Source organism: Mesoplodon densirostris, chromosome X, assembly GCF_025265405.1.
Source record: "Mesoplodon densirostris isolate mMesDen1 chromosome X, mMesDen1 primary haplotype, whole genome shotgun sequence".
NCBI lineage: Eukaryota > Metazoa > Chordata > Mammalia > Artiodactyla > Ziphiidae > Mesoplodon > Mesoplodon densirostris.
This window is the reverse complement of record NC_082681.1, coordinates 121,477,365-121,501,410: the sequence shown is the minus strand read 5'-3', so window position 1 is coordinate 121,501,410 and position 24,046 is coordinate 121,477,365. Positions and strand designations below refer to the sequence as shown.

Here is a 24,046-nt window from a genome sequence, read left to right as displayed (position 1 = left end):
GGATTCTCTTACAAGGCCTGCCAACTGTCAGACATTTGTTTCTAAATTGAGCGGCCAATGCAAATCATGCTAGAACCTTCCATGTCAAATCAATCCTTGATAGTGGCTGCCAGAGGTTAGGGAAGAGGAGTGGGGAGGGACGTGTGGTTAGTGGTTATAAAAAGGCAACAGGATGGATCCTAGCAGTGAGGGACATGTTCTGTATCTTGACTGTGGTGGTGGATACACAAACCTACACATGTGACCAAACTGCAGAGAACTAAATACACATAAGTACCACTACAACTGAGGAGTCTGGTGGGGTGTATCAATGTCAATATCCTGCTTGTGACGTTGCACTAGAGTTCATAAGATGCTACTGCTGCAAGAAACCGGGCAAGGGGTATGTGGTTCTCTCTGCACTGTTTCTTACAACTGCATGTGAATCTCTGATTATTTCAAAATAAAAAAATTTAACTTATGAAAGGCAAAGTCCAAAATGTATCCCTCTCTCTGTCATGTAGAATATGAGAGAGTGCTAACTTCTGACCATGACAGGTACAAACAAAAGATGTAAAGCTGAAAGAAATGTGGTCCCTGAATCTGGATTTCTTAAAAGGGCTGTCACCCCGTCAGACCAACAGAGGCCTCAACCAGCACGTACTTGACCGCACTCCACCCACGCACATCCCCCAAAAGCCCTCTGCCTTGTTTACCCACGGACTCGAGCTACCTTCCCATCTGTCACATGGTGGTATCTTGACCTCGGGAAAACTCACTCACGTTCTGAACTAAGTGGCCATTACCGCACCAAAGCTCATTTTTAACTCAAAGTCTAAACACTTAGTGCTGTGTCTACAGTGAATTCTGCCATGCTGCGTGTCCACCCATTCACCTTTTTAGACTAAATACATAAATTGCTGGAAAATATGAATATAAGTGCTAATGCCCACTTCTCCAAAAGGTCTGTTCATCATTTCTTTTCATTAGACCTTGCAAGAAATTTTTCCTAAGGCCGGGGAGAGTAAAAATCCCAGGCGTTCTATTTTAACGTGGAAACCACCATCACCTCCCATCTTTACAAGACTGCAATATCTAAAACCAACTGAGGGTTGTTAGCCTTGCATTTAAATGGTTGTGTTAGTTCTCATCAGGCTGGTGGAAGGGGCAAACCAAGCTCTGTTTTAAAGTTTGGCAAAGAGAAGCGAGAATGCTCTCCTTACTCACCGATGTCATTGCTGCGGTCCGAGAGGTCCTTGTCCAGGATGCCGGATATCGAACTGCCCGCCAAGTCGATCTTTGGACCGTCACCCCTACATTAAAGACACAAGTCCGGGCATTTAATAATTGGCGTGTGCCCTTGTCATTTCATCAGCTTTCTCACTGCACACAAGTTAAGGAGTACGCTGCATGGGGGATGGGTCACACTGTCGCCTCTGGGGCTGACCAGTGGGGGCTGACAAGCTATCCAGCCACATGGGCCTTGGTGCAAACCGGCTGACAGACTGGAGGCCCTCCTCTCCCACACACATTTTCAGAGACGGCTATTTTAATAACGACTGTTTAGCAATGCACCTTCAACCACAAACCCTCCTGTTGGTCCACAGGGTGTGACGTAGGGCCCATTCCTGCCCCATGGCCAAATAAGCACCAGCAAACGATAACCAGGAGCTTCCCTTTTAAGGAGCCAGGAATTTAGCCAATGTTGCTTGTCAAAGGTCGGCTACTTTTAACCTTGAGAAAAAGGGTTTCTGGCCTGGAGCGGAGGCACCAGGCAGGCTGTTGACAGGCACAAGGTGTCAAGTTGAGATCTGGCAGCCTGAAAGCTGGCGCTGGGGCATGGGCCTGTAAAATTAGACAGCTGTTGGGTGGGTGGCCCTGTGCCCATCAGGACACGAGAGACTTCCCTCTCTATCTGGGCTAGGAGCAGCCCTTTGGGATGGTGGGGACAGGCCTCCAAGACGATGAGAGAAGCAGCCACTCATGCGTGGGCAGAAGCTTCCTCCAAATCCCTGCAAATGGGCAGCTCTGTGGACCCTTTCAGGCGGATAAGCCCTGAACAAGATTATCCAAGGTCTGGGATGGCAAGTGAAATAGGAAAAGATCCTTGCCCTTAAAATGAGAGATTCTTGTCCAGAAAATGAGAGGAAGAAGCCAAGTAGTTGTTCCCGGGAAAGCAACAGAAATAGTCCATCTCATAGCCCCCCTGTGCTCACCAGGCAGCCGAACTACACAACGAGTAACAGATTTATTCCAGGAGCACTTGTCAAATACCCACCACGTGGGGGGTGATGAGTGGGCCAAGCCAGGTCGTACCTACTCTGGAGGGTCTCATGGTCTAAATGGGAGAAAGAGACAGACAGACAGCCCCGAGCCCACATGGCACAGGCTGGGTAAGATACAGGTACATCCAGGTCTTAAGGGAATCAAGAACTGGGTCAAGACAGAGATCTGCGGGGCGGGCTGGGAGCCCACAGAGGAGGCGGCGTCACAGTTGGGCCTTGGAGGAAAAGGGACAGAGGACGTATCAGTAGGAGGCATGACGGGGCACGGACCCAAGGGTAGGTGGGAGCGCCCATTGTGGCGGGGCTCAAGTCTGAGATCCTCAGAGAACAGTGAGAGGAGGAAGGTTGGCAAAGGTCAGACGGTGCTGGGCTGAGTCCCTCGGGGTTCAGTGTGTCCTGGAGGCAATGGGGACAGAGGAAAGCTGAAGCTGGTGACCTGTAAACCTGGAGGTAAGGGGCAGACTTCTGGGTTACCCACCCAAGAAGGGGTGATGGGGGTGGCATTCAGCAAGACATGTGTATCTTTGTGACAGTGGAGAAGGCCCAGTAGACAGAGGTCAGCTTCCCTCAGCTCCCAAGTGAACAAGACTGGCTCTTAACGTCAAGCACCCTCAGCCAGAAGACAAGCAGAGGTGAGAACTCCAGAGAACCAGGGCTGGGCCAAATGGCTTAGTCTCCACCAAGAGAAAGTACAGCTCTAAGACTGTGTATGTGCCTTAGGAGACTGCCTCACCTCAACCTCCCAAGGCTGTGGGACCCCCGGGCCAAATTCCAAATTTCCGTAGCAGACCCCCTCTCCACCCCCACCCCGGCTACCGAAGCTCAGGCCCCACGGGGCACACTCCCTTGGACAGACACCGAGCCAACTTTAAAAGAACCAACAGGAGTGCCAGAATTAAGGATGTTTATTTCAAAACACTTTATTGGCAGGGCCCGGGCATCTGCTAATTTGAATGTAAACTTCTGAATGAAATGTTTTAGAAATGTGGTACTATTAGTAAGAAAGCATTTTCCTTTTTTTTTAATTCTTTAAATTTTTGGCTGCACTGGGTCTGCGTTGCTGCACGCGGGCTTTCTCTAGTTACGGCGAGCGGGGGCTACTCTTCATTGCGGTGTGAGGGCTTCTCATTGTGGTGGCTTCTCTTGTTGTGGAGCACGGGCTCTAGGCGTGTGGGCTCAGTAGTTGAGGCTCACGGGCTCTAGAGCGCAGGCTCAGTAGTTGTGCCGCACGGGCTTAGTTGCTCCGCGGCATGTGGGATCTTCCCGGACCAGGGCTCGAGCCCGTGTCCCCTGCACTGGCAGGCGGATTCTTAACCACTGCGCCACCACGGGAGCCCAGCATTTTCATCTTTAAAAGTCCTGGAGGGCTCTTAATCTTATTACTTGGCATCTACAGAGCCTGAAAGATTTGCTGCTGTCATCTTCCCAGCTCACAGACTGAACTCAAGTTAGACTCACAGCCAGATAGCTCTGTCCTTTTGGGAACACACCAAGGATTAAAACTTACGAAAACACATGTTCTGTCCAGGGAGAGAGGTCACTCAGGCAAGGAAAGTCCAGTTAATTCCACTGACCTTTTTTTTGGCCAAAGGTGAGGATGGTTGGAGGTGACACCCTGGTGGACAGCTGGGGAGAACGTCATGCGGGGGGTTGGAGGTGTGGATGGGGGAAGGAGCTTTGCACATCAGTGAACCATGTGTATCTCAGAACAACTCGGCTGCTTCTGAACATGTGGCTTACTCGTGCATTTTGGTAACCGTGGATCTCGGAGCTACCATTTCCCTCTTTGGTTTGATACCTGGAAACTTCTAGTCCAATGTGAGCCTCTCTCTCGAGGAGGGCCGTAGAGAACTCTATGCCCATTGCGGTGCTCATCTGATCTTGGGCCGTATTACTTTTCTGCCCTTATTTTCCCTTTACTGTCACTCTTAACTATTTTATTTTTTATATGCATTTTTGAAAGTTACCTCCAAGCCTTTGGGGAACAGGGCAGGGTAAAAAGAAGTAATTTTTAAGAACAGGGTGTATATCAATAGCATTTAAAACGTTCATCGGGTCTATGCTAAAGAGATAGTCTGAAATACCCAAATGGGTTTTGCGGATCAAGATGTTTATCATAGCATTATTTGTAATAAAGAAAAATTGAAAAGAACTGGAGTCTTTCATAAATAGGGGAACAGTTGAAAAACCTATGATATGTGATGTACTTTTATACAGCCACTAAAATGATACATATAAACAGTTCATGACAACAGGGACAGATGCTTATGTTACAATGTCAAGGCGACAAATACGAGTTAAAAATGACATACACCTCACTGCACGTGCACCCACATGCCCTTCTGATATATTAGGAAGAGGGATATTTTTTTTTAAGGCTAGAAGAACATGTATTTATAGTGGTTATTCCTGGAGAGTCTGATGGGTGATTTCTAGCACCAGCCCAGCACCTGGTACATGTCAGGAGCTCAAAAATACTTGTAGAATTAATGAACATTTGCCTTTTTTTCTGAAATGGGAATGCATTATGTATTTATAATAACTGCATTATTCCCTAAAGACATAAAGTTGTATGACATTCAGTATGATCACACCTGTGTAAAACCGATGAAAAACAAACCAAAATATACATAGGAAAAAGATGGGCAAGAAACAGCCCAAAATGTTAATAGCAGTTGTCTCCGGGATAAACCTATAGGTACATTTTTCATTCCTTTTCAAGTTCACTCTTTTTTAAAAAAACTTCACTTTTAATAACAGAGATTTGTACAATTCAGGCAGCTTATGTTCGCTCTCCTTTCTCCCCACCAGTATCATCCAGGTAAAAGATGAGATTGCCTGGCCCCTACCTACAAACTCTCCTTTAAGGATCTCCCCGACCACAGGTGCCTCTGTGATCCCCTGTGACCACACCTGGAACTCACCTGGAAACCATTTGCGGGGGGTGGAGTTACAAATCCTACACTGAGAGGTCCAGGTCATGAGGGATCCCCCCACCCGAAGAAATAGGAAATAGCAGCTGTGAGTGACCACTCCCCAGATTCTAAAGCGCCAGCCATATTCTGAAAGGAAGGAGGTTGGGATCCCCCCATCTCTCTAAATAAGTCCTGATCCCTCATGCCAAGAGCAGACACAGGCTTTCGGCTGAAATCATCTTCTACACAGGGCCAGAAACAAGCCTATTTTGAAAACACAGTAGGTGTAGTTTAAAAAGGTTCTGATCCTTCCAAGTAGGGAAGCTGCAGCTGGTGTTTTGACAGTGTTCAGACTGTGGGTGTGGAAGCATTTTACAATGTCTATTTGTAAATGCCTTTCACTGTACTTATAGACGTTTACAACAAAGCTAATGAATGTCAGTTCCGAAAAAGAGCAGAATTTCTGAAATTCTTCAGAGCACACGTTTGGAGCGGGTGACACCCAATGAGGCTGAAGCCCTCGACGGTCCCTGTTCTCCTCCAGTCTGCCCAACACATGGGCACCATTTCGGCAAAAAGGATGTTACTAAATTCAACAAAAGAGGGAAAAGCTCATACTTTTGTAGTTTACTAGCTCCTGCGAGGGCTTTTTTTTTTTTTATGGTGAGTTTCTATGCCCACAGCTGTTAAATAAAGGGAGAAAATAGAAGAAAGCAGGCACATCCCCATATAGCCAAAGATATCGGAACATGGTTGCCCTTACTCATCTCTGATTGTTAAATCAAAATAATGTTATTTTCTTGTTATTTCTTCAGCAGGTTTGGTTATGGATATTTAAAACACGTGGCTTGGATAGGCAACTAGCAACTAAGAGTTTCCTTGCTTCGCTGGCCAGGGACCCTAAATCGCAGGGAACAGGTTGACCAGCCCAAGGACACCCAGCAGGAATAAGTGGAACCGACGATCCCAGAGAAGTAACAGCAGCACCTACGCTTTACTGACTGCCTGCCACAAGCCAGGCACTAGGATAAGCTCCTTCCGTGTATGATTCAATCGCCCCAACTGCCCCCTGAAGTATCTACTCTGCATGGCAGACACGGAGCTGCACCACCCAGAGCCCCCTTCTGTGAAGGGCTGGTCGCCCCCGCCGGTGGAAATGCTGTTGGCCCCTCCAGGGACTACCTCAGCTGCAGAGAGCCTCCTTGGCCTTTCCAGCGTGGCCCACATTTCACGGTATAAAAGTCTCAGCCATCTCAGCCCAACATAAGACAACTCGGAGGGGCCGTTTTAGCCCTAAAGCCCCCATGGACTTGGCCGAGGCTCTGGGGAGCCAGCATTACAACTTCTCTCCCTCTGCCCCAGGCGGCTTCCTTCTCCCTCCCCACAGGCACTGAATCCTACACAGATCTCATACCAAAACTTGCTTCCTGGAGAAGCCCACCTGTGCGGCCCTTCTCTTCATTATATAGATCAGGAAACTCAGGCTCAGTGAGCTGAAGTCACTTGCTGACAAAAGGTCATAAAACTAGTCGAATGGCGGGGTCTGGATTTGAACCTACTAACTCTGCCTCTGGAGCCCAAGCTCTTGACCGCTTCTCAAAGCTGCTTCACTCAGCCTCCTGGTGCTGGAGATGGTGAGTCACCGAGGATGCCAGGCAGCCTGTGTCACCGCAGCTCACTGCCAGCTGGGTAAATCGCCTTTGCTCCCCGAGTTAAAAAGTACTACTAATAGGGCCTCCCTGGTGGCGCAGTGGTTAAGAGTCCGCCTGCCGATGCAGGGGATACGGGTTCGTGCCCCGGTCTGGGAGGATCCCATATGCCGCGGAGCGGCTGGGCCCGTGAGCCATGGCCGCTGGGCCTGCGCATCCGGAGCCTGTGCTCCGCAACGGGAGAGGCCACAACAGTGAGAGGCCCACATACCGCAAAAAAAGAAAAAAAGAAAGAAAAAAAAAAAAGTACTACTAATAAACAAAAATCCCATACCCGACCCACCCAGAGGGGCCTGCTCTTTCCACTCAGACCTGAGACGTGAGATGGGGCACGTGAACAGTTGGAAATGTGGAAGATGCGCCATGTGCATCCCTTGAGAACATGAGCTCAGCCAGTGGCATGCCCCAATTTAGCCCAAGTTGGGACAGTTAAGGCAAGACATGTGGCCAGGAAAAGATGCTGAAGTGCACAGGAAGCCGAGGCAAGCAAACAAGTAAATAAATAAATGAACAGCAGCAGTAACAGCAGCAACTAAAAACCACCAAAATGACCCCACATGCTTCTGGAGGTGAGTGGGGGGTGAAGGGAAAAAGAGTGGACTGATTCCTAGTAAGCAAAAGATCCCAAGTCCAGATGATGTATCTTTTCCGCAGTCTCCGCTCCCTGCCCTCAGAAGGATCTATTACCATAATGTAAATGTCTGGGTTTTAAGTGCATAAAAATTGTTATGGGGGCAAAAAAAAAAAGGTTGGAAAAGAAAGGAAAGGAAAAAGAAATACAAAAGCCCCATCCCCTGTACTCAGAAAACCACTGAGGTGCACCCTTTGAATCCTCCATTTTTCCCCAGCTTTCATCCCACCTGGAAGTTGTCTACTCATAGGGACGATGACAGATGGCAGATGTGAAGTTTCTAGAGAAATGGCTAGAGATACCCTCTCTTCTCTCTTGCTCCAACCCCACAACCTTGTTTTATCAGCCCCGTCCTATTGCTCACCCCACTCATCCTGGTCCAATCATGCGCTGAGGATGCGAGGTCAATGGAGATGAAAGCTCCCTCCCTGCTTTCCTGGCTGCCCGCTCACAACATCTCAGACTTCGGCTCTGACTATTAAAACTGGGTATTTGTTTTTCTCTTTCTGACTTACTTCATTCTGTATGACACACTCTAGGTCCACCCACCTCACTACAAATAACTCAATTTCATTTCTTTTTATGGCTGAGTAATATTCCATTGTATATATGTGCCACATCTTCTTTATCCATTCATCTGTTGATGGATACCATATGTAACACATATATAGAATCTAAAAAAAAAGGTTCTGAAGAACCTAGGGGCAGGACAGGAATAAAGACTCAGACGTAGAGAATGGGCTTGAGGACATGGGGAGGGGGAAGGGTAAGCTGGGACGAAGTGAGAGAGTGGCATGGACATATATACACTACCAAATGTAAAATAGATAGCTAGTGGGAAGCAGCCGCTTAGCACAGGGAGATCAGCTCGGTGCTGGGTGACCACCTAGAGGGGTGGGATACGGAGGTTGGGAGGGAGATGCCAGAGGGAGGGGATATGGGGATATATGTATACGTATAGCTGATTCACTTTGTTATAAAGCAGAAACTAACACACCACTGTAAAGCAATTATACTCCAATAAAGATGTTAAAAAAAAAACAATTGGGTAAAGATTACCCGGCTCAGGCCCCCATTTTATTACGGACGAGGGTCCTGGGCTCTAAGGGTGGGAGTTATGAGCCCAAGGCCACACAGCTAATTGGTAGCAAAGCTAAAACTGGATGGAAGCTTCTTTTTTTTTCTTTTTTTTTTTTTGCGGTACGCGGGCCTCTCACTGTTGTGGCCTCTCCTGTTGCAGAGCACAGGCTCCGGACGCACAGGCTCAGCGGCCATGGCTCACGGGCCCAGCCGCTCCGCGGCATGTGGGATCTTCCTGGACCGGGGCACGAACCTGTGTCCCCTGCATCGGCAGGCGGACTCTCAACCACTGCGCCACCAGGGAAGCCCTGGATGGAAGCTTCTTGACACCCAGCCCTATCTTTGCCCACCACACTTGGGGCGGTAATAATCAAAATGCACATGTTTGATGCTTGTAGAGATTTTTCTCTTGCAAATAAGCAACAATAAGAGGGCTCTGCCCATCTGTGGAGGGAGCAGAGATGAAGCCAGTCCTTCAGAAGCGCTCTGTGAGGGGCCATTACTGCCCGGGGAGGTTGAACGCTTCCTTCAGGAAAGGACAAAATTGCAGCAGCAGTGAGCCCAGTTTCCTTTGCTCATCAGCAGGAGGGCAGGAGGAGCCTCGCTCCCCTTTCCCAGAAATGCGGATCTGGAGGCTCTGCTGATCTCGTGGAGCCCCTACACACTCACCCCACGGCCTAAAATCTCCCAGGAATCACAGGCACTTTTTGACTACGAACTTCCCGTCTAAATGTGGGGCAGCCTGAGCGAGGCCAGGGGTGCAGGAAGTGGGAACCAGAGTGGTTTTCCTGGCAGCTCTCCCCTTGCACTGTGTCCTTGTTTGGATGAGCACAAACAGGCTTGGCTATTTATAGTTGGTGAAGACACGTTGGAAGGTGATGGGACATTGCCCACTCAGTTCCCCTCCAAATTTCTGTTCTCCGTGCAGACTCTGCAAGTGTGGGTGGAAACAGGCCTCCGTCTAGAGCCCATCCAGGGCACAAGCCCCAAGCCCCTAAGGCCGAAGGATGATGACACCCGCAGCTCCCATCGGCAAACCCACAGCTGGGCCTCTCAGAGGGGCAAGGGGCTTTTGATGCCTGGAGGAGGGGATCTCATCAGCACACAACTCTGAGAAAAGTTTGTGGGGTGTCACTTGGAGGAAGAGTGTTCAAAAAAATAGCCCATGGGAAAAGTGTTATACGAACCAATTAGTACCTGTGCCCGTGCAGGGCGTTAATATCCCCTACTGATTCCTTGCCTGCTCCTGGCCATCACTGGCAGGAAAATCAATGTGGCTCAGTCTGAGCTGAGGCTAAGCCCATCACTACTGTTGTTGGATCTTGCAGGGAATGAAATTTATTCTGGGTGAGGATGGAAAGACGTATGGAGAGAAAGTTATACATACGAATGAAATGAGGCCAGCAGCTAAGGTAGACATTTCTACAATGTGACAAGGTATTTTCCCCTGTGGGATTCCTCTGCTCCATAAACCACCCACCCTCCCTCAGTGCCCAGCCTTCCCCGACACTCTTGCGGCTCTGCTTCCTCTCCCTAGAGACCTCTCGATGTGAGGTCTGAGGGCGTCCGTGTTTCCTCGCTCCCTCGGGGCTGCTGAGCATGACCTGTTTGTCACCATGTGACAACTCCTCTCCCAACAAGGTCACCCACTGAGCTCTCTCAAGGGAGGAAAAAAAATTGGTTGAGGGCCTCACAAGTGCCCCGAGAAGAACTAGGTGCCCTAGGAGTGGCGACGGAAACTGAGACACAGAGAGGTGTGTACCTTGCCTGAAGCTACAGGGTAAGGAAGCAGAGGGGTGGGCTTTCCACACTGGTGGGCCTGGCTCCAAAGCCCAGTAAGCAGTGGGTGGGTAGGAGGCATGTCTCGCCTGGTTACCGTAGTTAACTACCACCCAGAAGAGGGCCTAGCCAAATGGAGGCACTTGATGAATTTCTGAAATAAGGAATGACACCACACACAGCACACACACAAACACACACGCACACACACACACAGAGCACACACGTACACACTCCTCTCTTATCACTGGATCCGTATGTAGCATCCAATTTCCACCTTTCCCCCATAGCCGAGTTTCTCACAAGACAAGTCTACACGTGCTTGGTCGCCCGCCTGTTCTTTCTTCAACTCAACCCTGAGTCTGTCTCTTGCTCCCAACTATTGTATAGAAACCACTTGACTGGGATCACCAAGGGCTAGCTAGTGACCAAAGCCCCTTCAAGTCTCCCTGGCTCTCACTTTGGTGGAGGTTCTCATAGTGGGCTTGGCTAACCAGCGGCGGCAGCAGCCCCAGGAGCTTGCCAGAAACGCAAATTCTCAGGCCTGAACCCAGACCTCCTGAATCAGAAACTTGGAGAGCAGCGATCTGTGTTTTTAACAAGACCGCAGGTGATGCCAACGTACACTCGAGCGCGAGATCCACTGGCCGGTAGCCGCTCCACCCTCCCTTCTCGTGGCTTCCACGGCCTTGCAGTCCACTCACCCTTTTCCACAGCTCCTCGTCCTTCCTCCGCCCTGTAAGTAGTGGTTTTCCCCACTGTTGCCTGTACTCTCTCCTCTTCTTCTCTGTAATCTCCTGGAGTGATTATAGCCATTCCATGCCAGTAACTACCATCTGTGAGCCAATGACACCCACCTCTGTAATTTCTAGCCGAGGTCTCTCTCCTGAACTCTCCAAAGACATGTCTTGGTCCTGACTTGTAGAAAAGAAGGGAAACACTCAAACACCACATGCCACATCCCTAGGAATCTCTGAAAAGACATTTAGAATACTTGAGCAATCCAAACTCAAAATGATGGCCTGACCACCCAGGTACACATTCTATCTGCCTGCTTAGGGAACATCTGTGTGCACTCTAGCTATCTTTCTTTCCCTGTTTTTTTTTTTTAAATTAAATGATTGATTAGCTTAGAGCTAATAAGAGCAAAGGTCTTTTTTAGTGCGTTCTTTTGGTGGGCATGGGGACCACACACCTCACAGAACCACCAGGACCTAGAAGTTTACTTTCTGCTAATTTGTATCCTGAGGGGCTTGAAGCAGCTGGGATGCCTGTGTAAATCTAAAGAAAAATTAACTTCCCTGTGGGTAAGTTGGTCTCCAGAGAGACATCTGCCCTTCCCTAAGCACTTAGTTGATGTTTGGCATATAAATGTTTACTTAATCTTTGCCTCAAGCTAAAATGTCCCAGGGCTCAACAGTCACTAATCTCCCAGGGTTTCTCTGGTATCCAGGGCTCCCTCTTCATTACAAGGAAAAAACGTGCAATTCCACTGTTGCTCTCCCTGGATCCGTGTTCCAGTTCTCTCCATACAGCCTTCAGCCTTTCATGGGAAATGTACCTGGTGTGTTTAAGATTTAAAGCAATAGGTCATCTGCAAGTGGCACAGGTCTGGGAAGCCACTAGGCCTCCTGCCCACAGCCTGGTGTCCAAGACCCAATTGCCCACCTTCTCACTGATATTCCTCCTCTGACACAGGCTTCCACATCTGAAGTCAGTGGACAGCGCCCTCTGCGATGCTTGAGCCACAGTAAGCAACTCCATCAATCTGGAATCTCTTGACTTAATGACCTGCTACCGCCCTGACTATTGAAACTTTCTTATCACTGACTGTCATCAACTCCCAGAACACCCCGACATCCACCTGGGAGGACACTGGCTATGAGAACATCAGCCTCACCTCATTTCAGCTCTTGCCATCTTCCTGAGCCTATGAGAGCCATGTGGGCAATCCATCCCCTCCCTCCCCTGGTCCCTTCAGCCCTTATGACCTTCATTCATCCTCAGCCACCCACATTCAGGGCCCCTCCCTCTGTGGATATGTCCATCTTCAGATCCACTCTGCCTCTGAAATTGTGGGCACCAACCTCCCCTTCCTGACCAGCATCTCTGGTACTTCTGGCCATCGAGTTTCCCCACTTCCTGCTTCCACTACATCCCTGCTCAGCTCACCTCCTCTTACTTCTTTTAGCTTCACTTCCTTCCTCTCAGTCCCAGAGCCCCTGACTATCACTCAAGCCCTGCCTCCACCAGGCCCGCCCCTGACCATCACTCAAGCCCCGCCTCCGCCAGCCCCGCCCCTGACCATCACTCAAGCCCCGCCCCCACCAGCCCCGCCCCTGACTATCACTCAAGCCCCGCCTCCACCAGCCCCACCCCTGACTATCACTCAAGCCCCGCCTCCACAAGCCCCGCCCGTCCCCGCCCTGCCAGTTGCCTGCCCCTCCACTCAGAGCGCTGGCTGCTCTGTGCTGCAGCAGACAACAGGCACGACTCCCTGGCAACTTGGGCCAAAGGTCCTGTTCCCACTTGCCCGTTCTTTGGGAAGAAAATGAGATTATTTACAACTTGGGGTGTCCATGTTTGGGAAGATTAACAAACCTGTTCTGGTCTCTTCAGCCTGCTTCACCTCTTTCCCCACTGGGTTTCTGTTCTTTTGAAGGCACACACCTGCTCTGCCCCTCAGGTTTCTGGCTCGCTGCCTCCCGCTGCATGCGAACTGCTAGGGCTTAGGACAGCCTGCTTCTTTCCAGCTTTTCCTTGGATGTTTTTTTCTTTTGGACCCTTCTCCCAAGTTTCAGGGCCTCTTCTCATGACCCCATCTTTATTAAATCGATAATACACATTATGAGACATATAATGTCACATGTCCGTGTGTGTGTATACAACACACACACACACAAGGTATATTCTGTCATTTGAAATATCTTTATGATCAAATATCAAAACAAGTGAGTAGGCGCTATACTTTTGAGACTCCACTTTCTCAAGTGTGAAGATAGAGGTAGACAGAATGCTCTTTGTACCACAACCACCTTAGTTATATGGTGGGCTGGGCGACACCAGCAGACGCTGTCTTTATGCTGTGAGATAATAATTGATGCAGCCCCAAAGCACAGACTTTCAAACAAAGGCACTTATGACCTAGGGGAATCTCCTATCATCATTCAATTTTTCAATCAACTCTGGTACTACATTTTTTTGGAAAAAGTCTCTTTCTTTCTGTTAAGTTTCTACCTACATTTACTGTCTGGAGGTAAGTATGTCAATGGCATGCTGCTACTTGCTCAGATGGACACAAAATCGCGCGGGTGTCCTAGTTCCGCATGAAGACCAGGATCTATCATGGCCAAGCCCCACCGTTACTAAGATCCAGAACAGTGCCTGGTATACAGTAGTCCCTCAATCCATTTCTGTTAAGTAAACGCATCTAAAAATGACTCCCCTCTTCCTAAACTTAGGTATTCCTTTTTCTAAAAGATGCTAGTCCCTGTTTAAATAGAAAGAAATCGATCTCTTCTGGAAGCCACATTTGGCAGCGAGCTTTCTGGCTGGTGAGAGGAAGCTTGAGCCCAGACACTGCAGCTGGAGTGGCAATGCCTCATGCCTCATTCCCAGTAAGAACAGCAAATGGTGACCGAGCGTCCATGTGTTCGGACCATCCGTCTATCCATCCGCCCATCTACCCATCCAGTCAGGTAAATCCTGGCGAGGATTCGGGTTTGCACAGCAGACAATACCCCTTCTTGGAGGACTACCGACACAAAACTGTTTGACGTGAACATTCCTACCTCAACTACCTTGGCGGAACAAAACAAGTTCATAAACCAGTACACGGGTTGGTTGTCCGATGTAACTGCTTAGCAAAAAATATGAAATGCGTGAGATACTGAGAAACAGCAAGCCTTTCTTCGATCTTCTTACATTTTTTTATGTTGAAATCCATGGCACACTAGGTGACTTAGAACATAAGACGCACAGGCTACAGAGCTTGTACAGGGGCTGGGAAGGATGACAGGAGAGCAAAAGTGAACAAAATGTAAGCACTGGCACCTCCCCCCCTTTTTAGGAACCATGGCATTCAACAAGTGTATTAAATGAGCCACTACCATATGCTCAACCCCGTAAACCATGTGGAGATGACAAAACACACTCTTGATCTGCTTTAAATCTGGTAAAGGAGTCCGGGGGTGTGAGCATCCCAAGTGGCACAGCATGGGGCCCCGCACCAGGCTAAACACGGGGTGTCAGGCGTTTGGAGGAGAGAGCAATCGTGAGAGATAAGGGAAGGCTTCCAGGAGAGGGGCGTGCTAACTGGGCACTTAAGTCGGGCAGCACTAACGGATGCATGAGAGGCAGCCAGGGAAGGAGGGTGGCACTGTCAAAAACCTGAGATTCTCACAGCGTGGATGTGGACCGGCAGCATCAATTCCCAGACCTATCCCAGACCTACCGGATCAACGACCGTGGGGGTGGGACCCAGCAATGTGTCTGAATATGATGTCCAGGTGACGCCGATGCATGCTCAAACTTGAGAACCACCAAGTTAGAGCAGGCACCGTCCTCCCTTCAACTGGCTGTGCAAGCGGTCAGAGCAGGTACCGGCTCCTCAAATGCTCCCAGCCTTGCCCGGGTCTGCCACTTCCAGGGATTGGCAGGAAGGAAGCCTGGGGCTTGCCTCTCACTCCCTCCTTTCTGCAAACCAGTGCCCTGGGAGCTTGGGAGGTCGGGGACTGCCCACCCTCTCCCAGGCTGCTCAGATGCCACACACAATGTAAAGAACAGTTACGCTTCCCACTGGCTTCTGTACAAACGCCTCTCACGCATCTTCCTCGGTGGCTCATCCTTCTGACCCACAGCTGGATCTTGGCAGAGCTGGAGGTGGGGAAGAGCTCAGCAGAGGCGGGAGGAAAATGGGGCTTCTGTGAGCCCAGAGGGTCAGAGGTTATCATTCATTCCCTGCTCCCGTGCAGGTCTAATCGATGGCTCGCAAGGCCTGCACCTATCTCCTAACGAGACGGCTGAGAGCAGCCTTTGAAGGCGCAGAAGCCATTGGAACCGCACTTCGCTTCGGATCGGATCATTAGAGCAGCAGGAATATTCTGGAAATCGTTACTGACTTCATCGAAATGCCTGTGGTCCCTGGAAGACTATAAGAATTTGGCAGAGCGTGGCTTCTGCTCTCCTTTCACCCACCACAAAGCGATGCACGACCCCTGCTGCTCCCTCCTCCCTGTTTGTGGAGCTCATGTTCTCTTTGGAAGCACTTAGGTTTACATAACCTTTTCCTTCTGAAGTGCAAGCTCTGGGCCGACCAATGTTACTGAAGTGGCCCTTGCTAAGGTCATTGGGGCTGGCAAGCGGCCTCATCGTGCGCATGTCCGTCAGCAGAAGAGGACACAACACGTAGGGGCCTGACCCACTCAACAGTGGCCCTGGTCCCGTTAGTTTCCCCTGGGGCCATCATAGGGGAGCAGTTGTTTGATTGGATCTTGGGGGACACCTGCCGAATGACACAAGTGAGCCAGCCGCTCCTCCAATGGGCTCACATACCTGAGAAAATTTTGTGTTATCTGTATTTTACCACGATTTTAAATTTTTTTCTAAAATGTAAATGAGCTATTTTTGTTTCACTCCAGTATACCCAGTTTGATACACAATCATAAATAAGACAGTGAAAGTAAAGTTGATTTACAGGCCCGAGGCTACATACTCGGATATTATACCCTTCCATCCTTTTAGATGCATTCCATGATCATACACAATGTACAGACAGGGAAGGTGAGGAGAGAGGGGCAGTGACCTGCTGGGGCTCCCACTCCTACTATGACGTGAGCCTGGAAGCCTGCCTGACTCTAGCACGAGGACACTGAAGCCCCATGAGATTCTCACCATGCAAACTTAGCTCAGAAGAACAAAAATTCAGTGAGTGACTGTGTGTTGACAGGTCCATGTAAAGACCTCTAGGCCACCGACTTGCTCCAGTATGTTACATCAACACGTATAATATGCATGTAACGGTAGAAAGTTCCAGCAATGAACTTGTGGAGAGAACGTGACACTTCCTTGTCCCTTGTGGTGGGCATCTCAGGTCTGGAAGGCACAATGTCCAACTCTGATTCCATATCACTAACACAGGTGTCCAGCCAGCCAGTGAACAAATTTGAGTTTTGCCAGGCCCGTCTCGGAACTCGTGCCTGAACGAAGCATGCCCCTTGCTTTTGAGGGTCTCATAGTTCATGGACATGGACATGGACATGGACACTAAGACAACATTTGCCAGACTGGGTCCTGGGTCCTACAATAGGGCTGCACAGGCAAGAGCAGAGGGAGCCTGGGAGCGTGGAGGGGGCCACCCCAGAGCAGGGAGAGGGCCAGGGGATGGAGCTGCCAGTGAGATGCACGCACCCAAGCCAGCAGGACATCCAGGGGTGAAGGCGGGCATGCCACCTGCACTTCCGGTTGTAAGGGCAGCTGGCCTTGCTCTAAGGAAGCACAGGGGGAAATGCCCACGCGTGAGCAGGGCCTAGATGCCAGGACCTGGATTCTCATCTCCAATCCTGAAACCCAGGCTGCGCCCCCCAGCCTCACACCCGCTTCTGCCTGAGCATGGGAGCAAGGTCCCAAGTGGCTGGAGTCCAGCGTCCTGCGGCTGCCCTGCCCCCGCCCCCGCCCCAGCGTCAAGAGCGGAGCAGTACCTGGTATGGGTCAGGGGACCCGCTGGTCGCTCCGGCCTCCTCGGGGGCAGCGCACCTGGTCTGCTGAGAGAATTGGTCTTGGGTGGCCGTGGCTTTTTGGGCGGTATGGCAGGAACAGAAGGCTTCTGTAAATCCAGTTTTGGCTCTCTCTCTGGTCTTTCTTTAAGTCATTGTTTAAAGAAGCATAAAGAAGACAGATAGAACTAGTGTAAGTGACAGTACTGAAGACTGCTTGTTTTCTGCTTAAAAAAAAATCACTGACGCTGTTTGCCAAGGTCAGGATGGAAGGCGAAGAGCATCATCTCTTCTTGGTCAAGTTAGAAAAAGCCCTAAACAATCACAGCCCACTGTTCACCTTTGCTCATGCTGGTCCCTCTGTCTGAGGGCCCTTCCGGCCATTGCCCACCCTTGGAAAACTCCTACTCATACTTCACTGGGCCTACTCACATTCTGCCTGGCTGAAATGCGACACGGTCACGTTCCCTTCTCAACAGCTGGACCCACCCTCAGAGGCAGACTTTCCTACTCCCTCTCCTGAGCTGCGAAGGACAGCCCTTTATAAACAGGCTCCACTTGAGTACTTTCTGGGTGTCTGCATGCTTGGCACGGCCTGCAGGCAGTCAGCCCCCATGGGCAGGGCCCACGTCTGGCCATCTCTCTAGAACCCGCATGGTGCCTGGCACTGAGCAGGTGCTCGGTAAATGGCTGATGGTTTTGGTCAATGACCAGCGGGACCTGTTGGGTGTGCGGAGGAAAGAGGCCTGACGTCTCCCAGGTCAGCCTGCGTAAAGCACCAGGACCCAACAATTAGTTCTGGACGCTTTCTGTGCACAGTTTCACCTCGGAAGGTAAACTGGGACTTCACAGATATTTGGTCTCTGAGGGTTTTGGGTGTCGGAGCTATTAGAAAGAAGTTAAAGCCAGATCTGGTGCCATACTGGGCAGTGCTTAGTGGCAGCTTCATGTTTTATGTCCCCATGTTTCTCTGTAAAGATAGAGCTTCAGGGAGCTGCCCACTGGAGGACAGGCAGCATCCCTGTGCTCACTTGGAAGCTGGAACTGTGAACACGTTTTACTTGCAAACACAAACTCACATCGTTTGGGTGACCAGGCAGATTGGCAAAGCTTTAAAAAGCCCATCAGGTATTGTACAGACATCACTGTGCTTATCCCCACAAGATTTCAATAAGGGAATGTGCTCCATCCAGGAATGCTGGGAACTCTTTTACTGGTCCGCAGGGACCAGAGGGGGCACCAGAGGAGGAAGGGCTCCGCTAAAATACAAAGGAGGGGGGATTCCTCCTGCCTCCTGGGAGGGACGGGAGCTCCAGCAGCCTGCAGAACGAATGGGAGAGAGGGTTCGTGCCCACCTACTAGGGAGGCCAAGTCTCAAGGTGGGGCTGGTTTGCTGTCTTCCCTGCTGCTTCTGTCTCCTGACCCACTGCGGCACAGAACAAGGCATCACGGGAGGGGAAGGAAGCAGAAGTGTGTGGCCACTTGGCCAACCAACTAGGGCGGTTGTTCACACGTAAGCCGAGTACATATGCTAGTCAGCATGGAACAGAGCAGGCAGTGTCCTCATCACAGAGCCTGGCTATGAGCCCCAAACCAGCCATGTGTCTTCCGTGAGGACAGAGGCGGTGTTTGGTTATGTCACAACACGCACACTTTTATCAAAGAACTATTTGTATGGTACACACTCAATAGCTATTTTTTCATCGATCTGTGACGCAGACCTGGCCTTCACAAGGAGCTTCCACAGCTCAAGTTTTAACTGTTCGCTGTGAAAGAAAGAGGTATAACTTCCTAAGAACTCGCAGTGTTGGTAAAACTTCTGGCAGGCTGATACAAAATATTAAATTTCACAAAGTCTCATGAGGCCACCCAGGAGCATCTCCGAATAATTACATCCATTAATTCAGCATTTCCCTCGTGACTCACAAATAACTGCTTTTGGAAATGGAATTTTCTCTGCCTCCTGTTCATAATAATAACGTAACGCTTTCCCCGTAAAATGTGTGATCCATCAAACCTTAGACACCTAATAAAATGAGTCCTTCCACAGCATGCAGATTTCTCTGGGAGGGACACGCAGACCATAGGAGTCAAACACATTCATAAAACTGACTGTGTGATACAGGTTACGGTACTTCCCTGAAAATGACATTTTTGACCCCATTAAGGGGACTGTGGGCACTGGGCTGCTTCTCCCAGTTTTGCCATGCCACCCCCTCCCTCAACATTCCTGACCGAGGACATGTGTCTGCCAGAGTCAAAGGCCCAGCAGTGACTGACAGCTTTCATTTGTCTGGATGGGAATTTCTCTAAGCCACACCCACCCATCAGCAGTTAATGAGCACCTGGGGCACGAGGCTGGCTGGGAACCGTGGCCAGTACAGCGGGGCCCTCTAGGAACTTACAGTCAGCATGCGGACTTCAGGATGCTAATGGTGTGGGGAGGGCGGTGATGGCAGGAAGACTGGGATGGAAGAGCCCCAGTGTGTTAAGTGACTAGGCTGGTTGTTTTTCACTGGATGAGAAATGCCGGCCCAAAGAAGCACCACATAACCCTCTCTCCTATTTCTTTAGAAACAGGAAATTTAAAAGCAATCAAAACAAAACCATAATCACCATATTCCAAAGAAAAAGCAAATTCTGTGGGTAACAGGGACTAGCCCTGTGACACACAGCTCTGTCTCTGGCCGTTCTAGAAGTGCCAACGAAGACCTGATCTCATACCTTTTTCTTCTGTTCTATTTGGAAGCGTTTCTGGCCTTTCAGGAGGTATCTTTTTAATTTCATGTTTTCTTTCAGTGGTACCTGGCGGGGAAAGGATGGCAACGATTAGGAAATGTTTCCCCCATCCATTTATTAGATGCACTAGCATTTTAAATATTTATCAGGTACAGCAAAGTCAATAGGTTTTTTTCTTTCCTAAGCTGAGTGCTGGTGTTATCTGGCAAACACAAGCTGCTTAGAAACGGAGCAGAAGCCATTTCTGGCACATGTCATTAAGTTTGCCTGCCTGTGCATCCTTCATTTACAAGAACACCACTAATATTTATTGATATTTAAATCTGACTTCCTTACGCATCAAAGTAAGGAAGACCACAGGAGACCACTTGGTGTGGGTGGGGAATGTATATAAATAAATAAACAAATCCACAGGCATAAGAAGATTGCTGTTTTATGCCACCAAATTTGGAGTGGTTTGTTACGCAGCAATAGTAACTAGAACGTGTATTTTTTTAAATTGAAGTTTAGTTGACTTACAATATTATATTAGTTTCACGTGTACAACACAGTGATTCAATATTTTTATACATTACACACCACACGAAGTTATTAAAATATTATTGACTATATTCCCCATGCTGTACATTACATCCCTGTGACTTATTTATTTTATAACTGGTAGTTTGTTACCTCTTGGACACATTTTTAAGTGGAGGAGTGTACAGAGAAGATACGGTGGTTCTCCCTAGGTCCTTTGCATCTGAATCCCTCACGTATTACATTTTCCCAAATGTGCCAATTCACCCTTCCTCTTCACACGCCTGGACCACAGCTGCTTCCCATACCAGGGAACTTCATCACTGTCAGCGGCCTCAGGTCCGTAAGAGTACTTGGAAAATAGCTAAAGCATCAAACGCATCACAAGTACTCCTCTGATTTATGGACTTGGTTGAGTGCTTGACAAACTCCTTATATGACCAACCTTATGGATGTGTGCTTGGTACTAAAATCTCAATTACACAGCATCAGAAGGCAAAAGAACTTAAAATAAAATCCACTGAACACACACTTTACCTTAACTCTTTAATGACTCACTACAAGTTAAACACTGTATCTGATTGCTATCAATTCTGTATCTGATTTTTTTTCGTCAAATAACCAAACACAAGGAAAACAGGAATATCTACCTCCCCATTACAAAGCAGTTCCCAAGATGATACAGCAGGATAAACGAGCAGTAGTAGTAATCTAGGAAGATTAAATGCCATCATGCTTTGCCCCTAGAGATCCAGCACAACCTTTTCAAATTGTCTTAAAAGGATAACAATTTGCCTACCATGCTACGATCCGGTCTCCTAATGCTAATGAAGAATTTCAGTACCATTCCTAGAGACACAGGAGGAACGGACAGTCCTACTACCATGAAGAATCCAACCCTAGCTACATTCTAGGCCACCTGAGCCTGGCACCACTCAACTCACCTCCTTGGTCTCTAACCTGTCACCAAGGCTTCTATGGAAAAGGATCTTCAGAAAAAAAGCAAATCAATAGTCTGTTTTAATTTCAGCAAAATAAAATATTTATCCAGTCAGAACCACTAGGTGGCAAAGTTAAACTGCTCAACACAAACAAGGATGGGGGCTGAGCAGGAGATGTAATTAACATCCCGTTTGGGGGCTTAATCTCTGTAATTCTCAACTATGCTGAAGGGAATGGGAAAGGAATGTGAGGTCAAACTGATTTTTCCCCCCAACTTGGTGGGCCAAAAGAACGGGAAAAAAATCACTCCTAATAAATCTGTTGAATAAACCAATCTGGAAATGTATTCATACTTTAAATGCTACAGAAATAACATAACTATGCATGTGTAGAATTAAAAATACCCCTACTCTTCTTCAGTTTTAGTTGTTAATTTTTTTAAATGCCACTTAACTAGTTATTCACGGAGGAGTTTCTCCCTAAAATTTGTTTTAACAATGATAAAGAGGAGTTCTATAGGGAACTAGGAATGCTCATCTTTATGTATGAGACGCCAGTGTACAATGAGTTACCAAGTGTCCAACGGCATCAAGTCTTCCTATAGTATTCAACCTTAACATCTGAGCCACACAGAAAAAGTGAATTAATTGGATTCTTTTCCAGATGAGAGAAGCATCATGAGGGAGGGAAAGTATTGCTAGAAAAACATCTTTTGTTGCTGGGGGCAAGTGAAGTAAGTACAAATTTTGGTTAACCACCCGGGACGGAAATAGAAAATTCAGCACTGCTATACATGCCCAGTGAAGCTGTGACCCACGGGAAGCAGCTCTCCCCAGGCTGACCCTCGACGGGCAGGCACAGGCAAAGCAGACAACCAGTTCCTTTCTCCACAAAAGGGGTTTATTAAAAAAATAAAAACAAAAACAAAGCAAACAAAACTGGTTTATTCTGAAACAAAGTCTTTCTGGTCATTCTCTTTGGGAGGCTGTATCAGGGATACATTTTAATGATATGTTTCTTTGTTAGGGAAAACAGTAAGAGAAAGACAGTGTGTTGACGGAAGTGAAAGGTATATTACCTGCCCCTTGCTTGATGACGGGAGCCGATGGAGGAGGTGGCTTCTTGGGTCTCTGAAAAATTAATCAAAATGATACCACATGAGATTGTTGGCAGGTCTGGCCTCTCACATAAGGACCATAGACAGTGTTTTCTAGATGTAGTTTGGACAGTCCAGAGAAGCTCTCCAAAAAAATTGAGCAATTCTCTCTCCAGGGATGTCAGGTTTTGGCACCTTTAAACAAGTACTAAAATAAATTCAGTCTGCAAAACAAAGCTCTGATGGACAAATGAAATACCATTTCCCCCTTTCTAAATTTGTAACAGCCTTCTGGAAAAGCGCGGCTCAGCAAAAATGGCCTGAAACCAGCAAGCACAATGGTACTCCTACGCTGAAACCGCATTTGCAATTAAGATTTAATCTGCTGAATAACCAAGCGATTCAGAAAGAGTCACTGGGATGGCTCTAAATTAGATCCGCTCTGGATGTGGGACCTGCAACAAAATGCAGGCTGAGGGGCCCCTGTGGCTGGGTAGGGTTCTAAGCTTTCTGCCCCTTTTCACCCCAAGGCTGGTAGGCCATTTGTGAGGTTCCCCCACAGACCAGTCATACCCTGGAAACTGGAATGGAGTTTCTTTGCATATCAGCCACTATTTGTTTTTCTCTCACACCCTGTCATTCTGGAGGGGATGAGTCAGCAATGCAATCAATGGCATCTCCTTGCTCACCCAGGATTCGCTGTAGGTGGGAGACAGGCTGGACTTGGCAAATGTCCTAGGGCCGAGAATCCAGCCAGGGCACAGTTCTTGGGCACCATTCTTGCACAGGGGAAAAGGGGACCAAAGGCAAGGAGAGAAACATCTCATCATCAACATCATTAAGGAAAGATGGAAATGGGGAGGGTTTGAGCATATGATCCATGTTGCTGCTGACACCTGTCCTGACCCTCTCTGGGTATCAGATACTTGTGACTTTAAAAAAGCTCCATGGACTCTCTTCTGCATGCTGAAGAAGTACTGATGTGACCAGCCAAAGCACCCGACCATCCTCAGCCCGACCCACCAGTGTCTCCCGGTGCCTGATGCAGCACCAGGACACAGGAAGAAACGGTTTTAAGTAAAACCCACAGAATACGAGACCCACAAAGAACTGTCTCAGGGAGCATCACAGCACGTAGGCTCTGGACTTGACATTTCAACTCTTCTCTTTACTAGCTGGGTGATTTGGCCAAGTGACCCCAAGTAAGGGTATAATATGGTGGGCAAGAGGCGGGGCTTCAGAATGTGGCTGCCGTTACACATCCCGGCTCTTTCCGTTTTTAGCAGTGGACCCTGGGCAAGTGACCTCACCTAGATGAAATTTCTCACCTGTAAAACGATAATATTACTTCCCTCTTAGGAGGAGGCGGTTTCACAGAGGGAGTCAGTAAGCACTGCCTTGCCCAATCCTCGTGACAACTCTATAAGGAGTGATATTATTATGCCCATTTTGCAGATGAAATAATTGGGGCTTCAAGAGATGAAGTCATTTCCCCAAGTCACCAGGCTAGTAAACGGGGCAGGGGGCCAAGAGTCCAGTCCAGGGCTATCTGCCCCACAGGAATGCTCTTAACCACTGTGAAGGGGCCATCCTGCCAGAGGGCATCCACAAGACAAACCATCTCACGGCCGTAAACCACACAGAGTTTACAAAAGCACA

At 48.7% G+C, this 24,046-nt stretch overlaps 1 protein-coding gene across 4 annotated transcripts in view; it reads right to left on the bottom strand.

Annotated features, from left to right (window-relative positions):
- Window positions 1-24,046, bottom strand: part of SH3KBP1 (SH3 domain containing kinase binding protein 1) — a 346,074-nt gene that overhangs the window by 33,777 nt on the left and 288,251 nt on the right. For all 4 annotated transcript variants that reach the window (XM_060086464.1, XM_060086462.1, XM_060086463.1 and 1 more), the window contains 4 exons: window positions 22,370-22,421; window positions 19,816-19,896; window positions 17,077-17,236; window positions 1,207-1,292 (listed from right to left, as the gene is read on the bottom strand). In XM_060086464.1, the coding sequence (XP_059942447.1) occupies window positions 1,207-1,292; window positions 17,077-17,236; window positions 19,816-19,896; window positions 22,370-22,421 (379 nt within the window). The remainder of the gene's footprint in view (window positions 1-1,206; window positions 1,293-17,076; window positions 17,237-19,815; window positions 19,897-22,369; window positions 22,422-24,046) is intronic.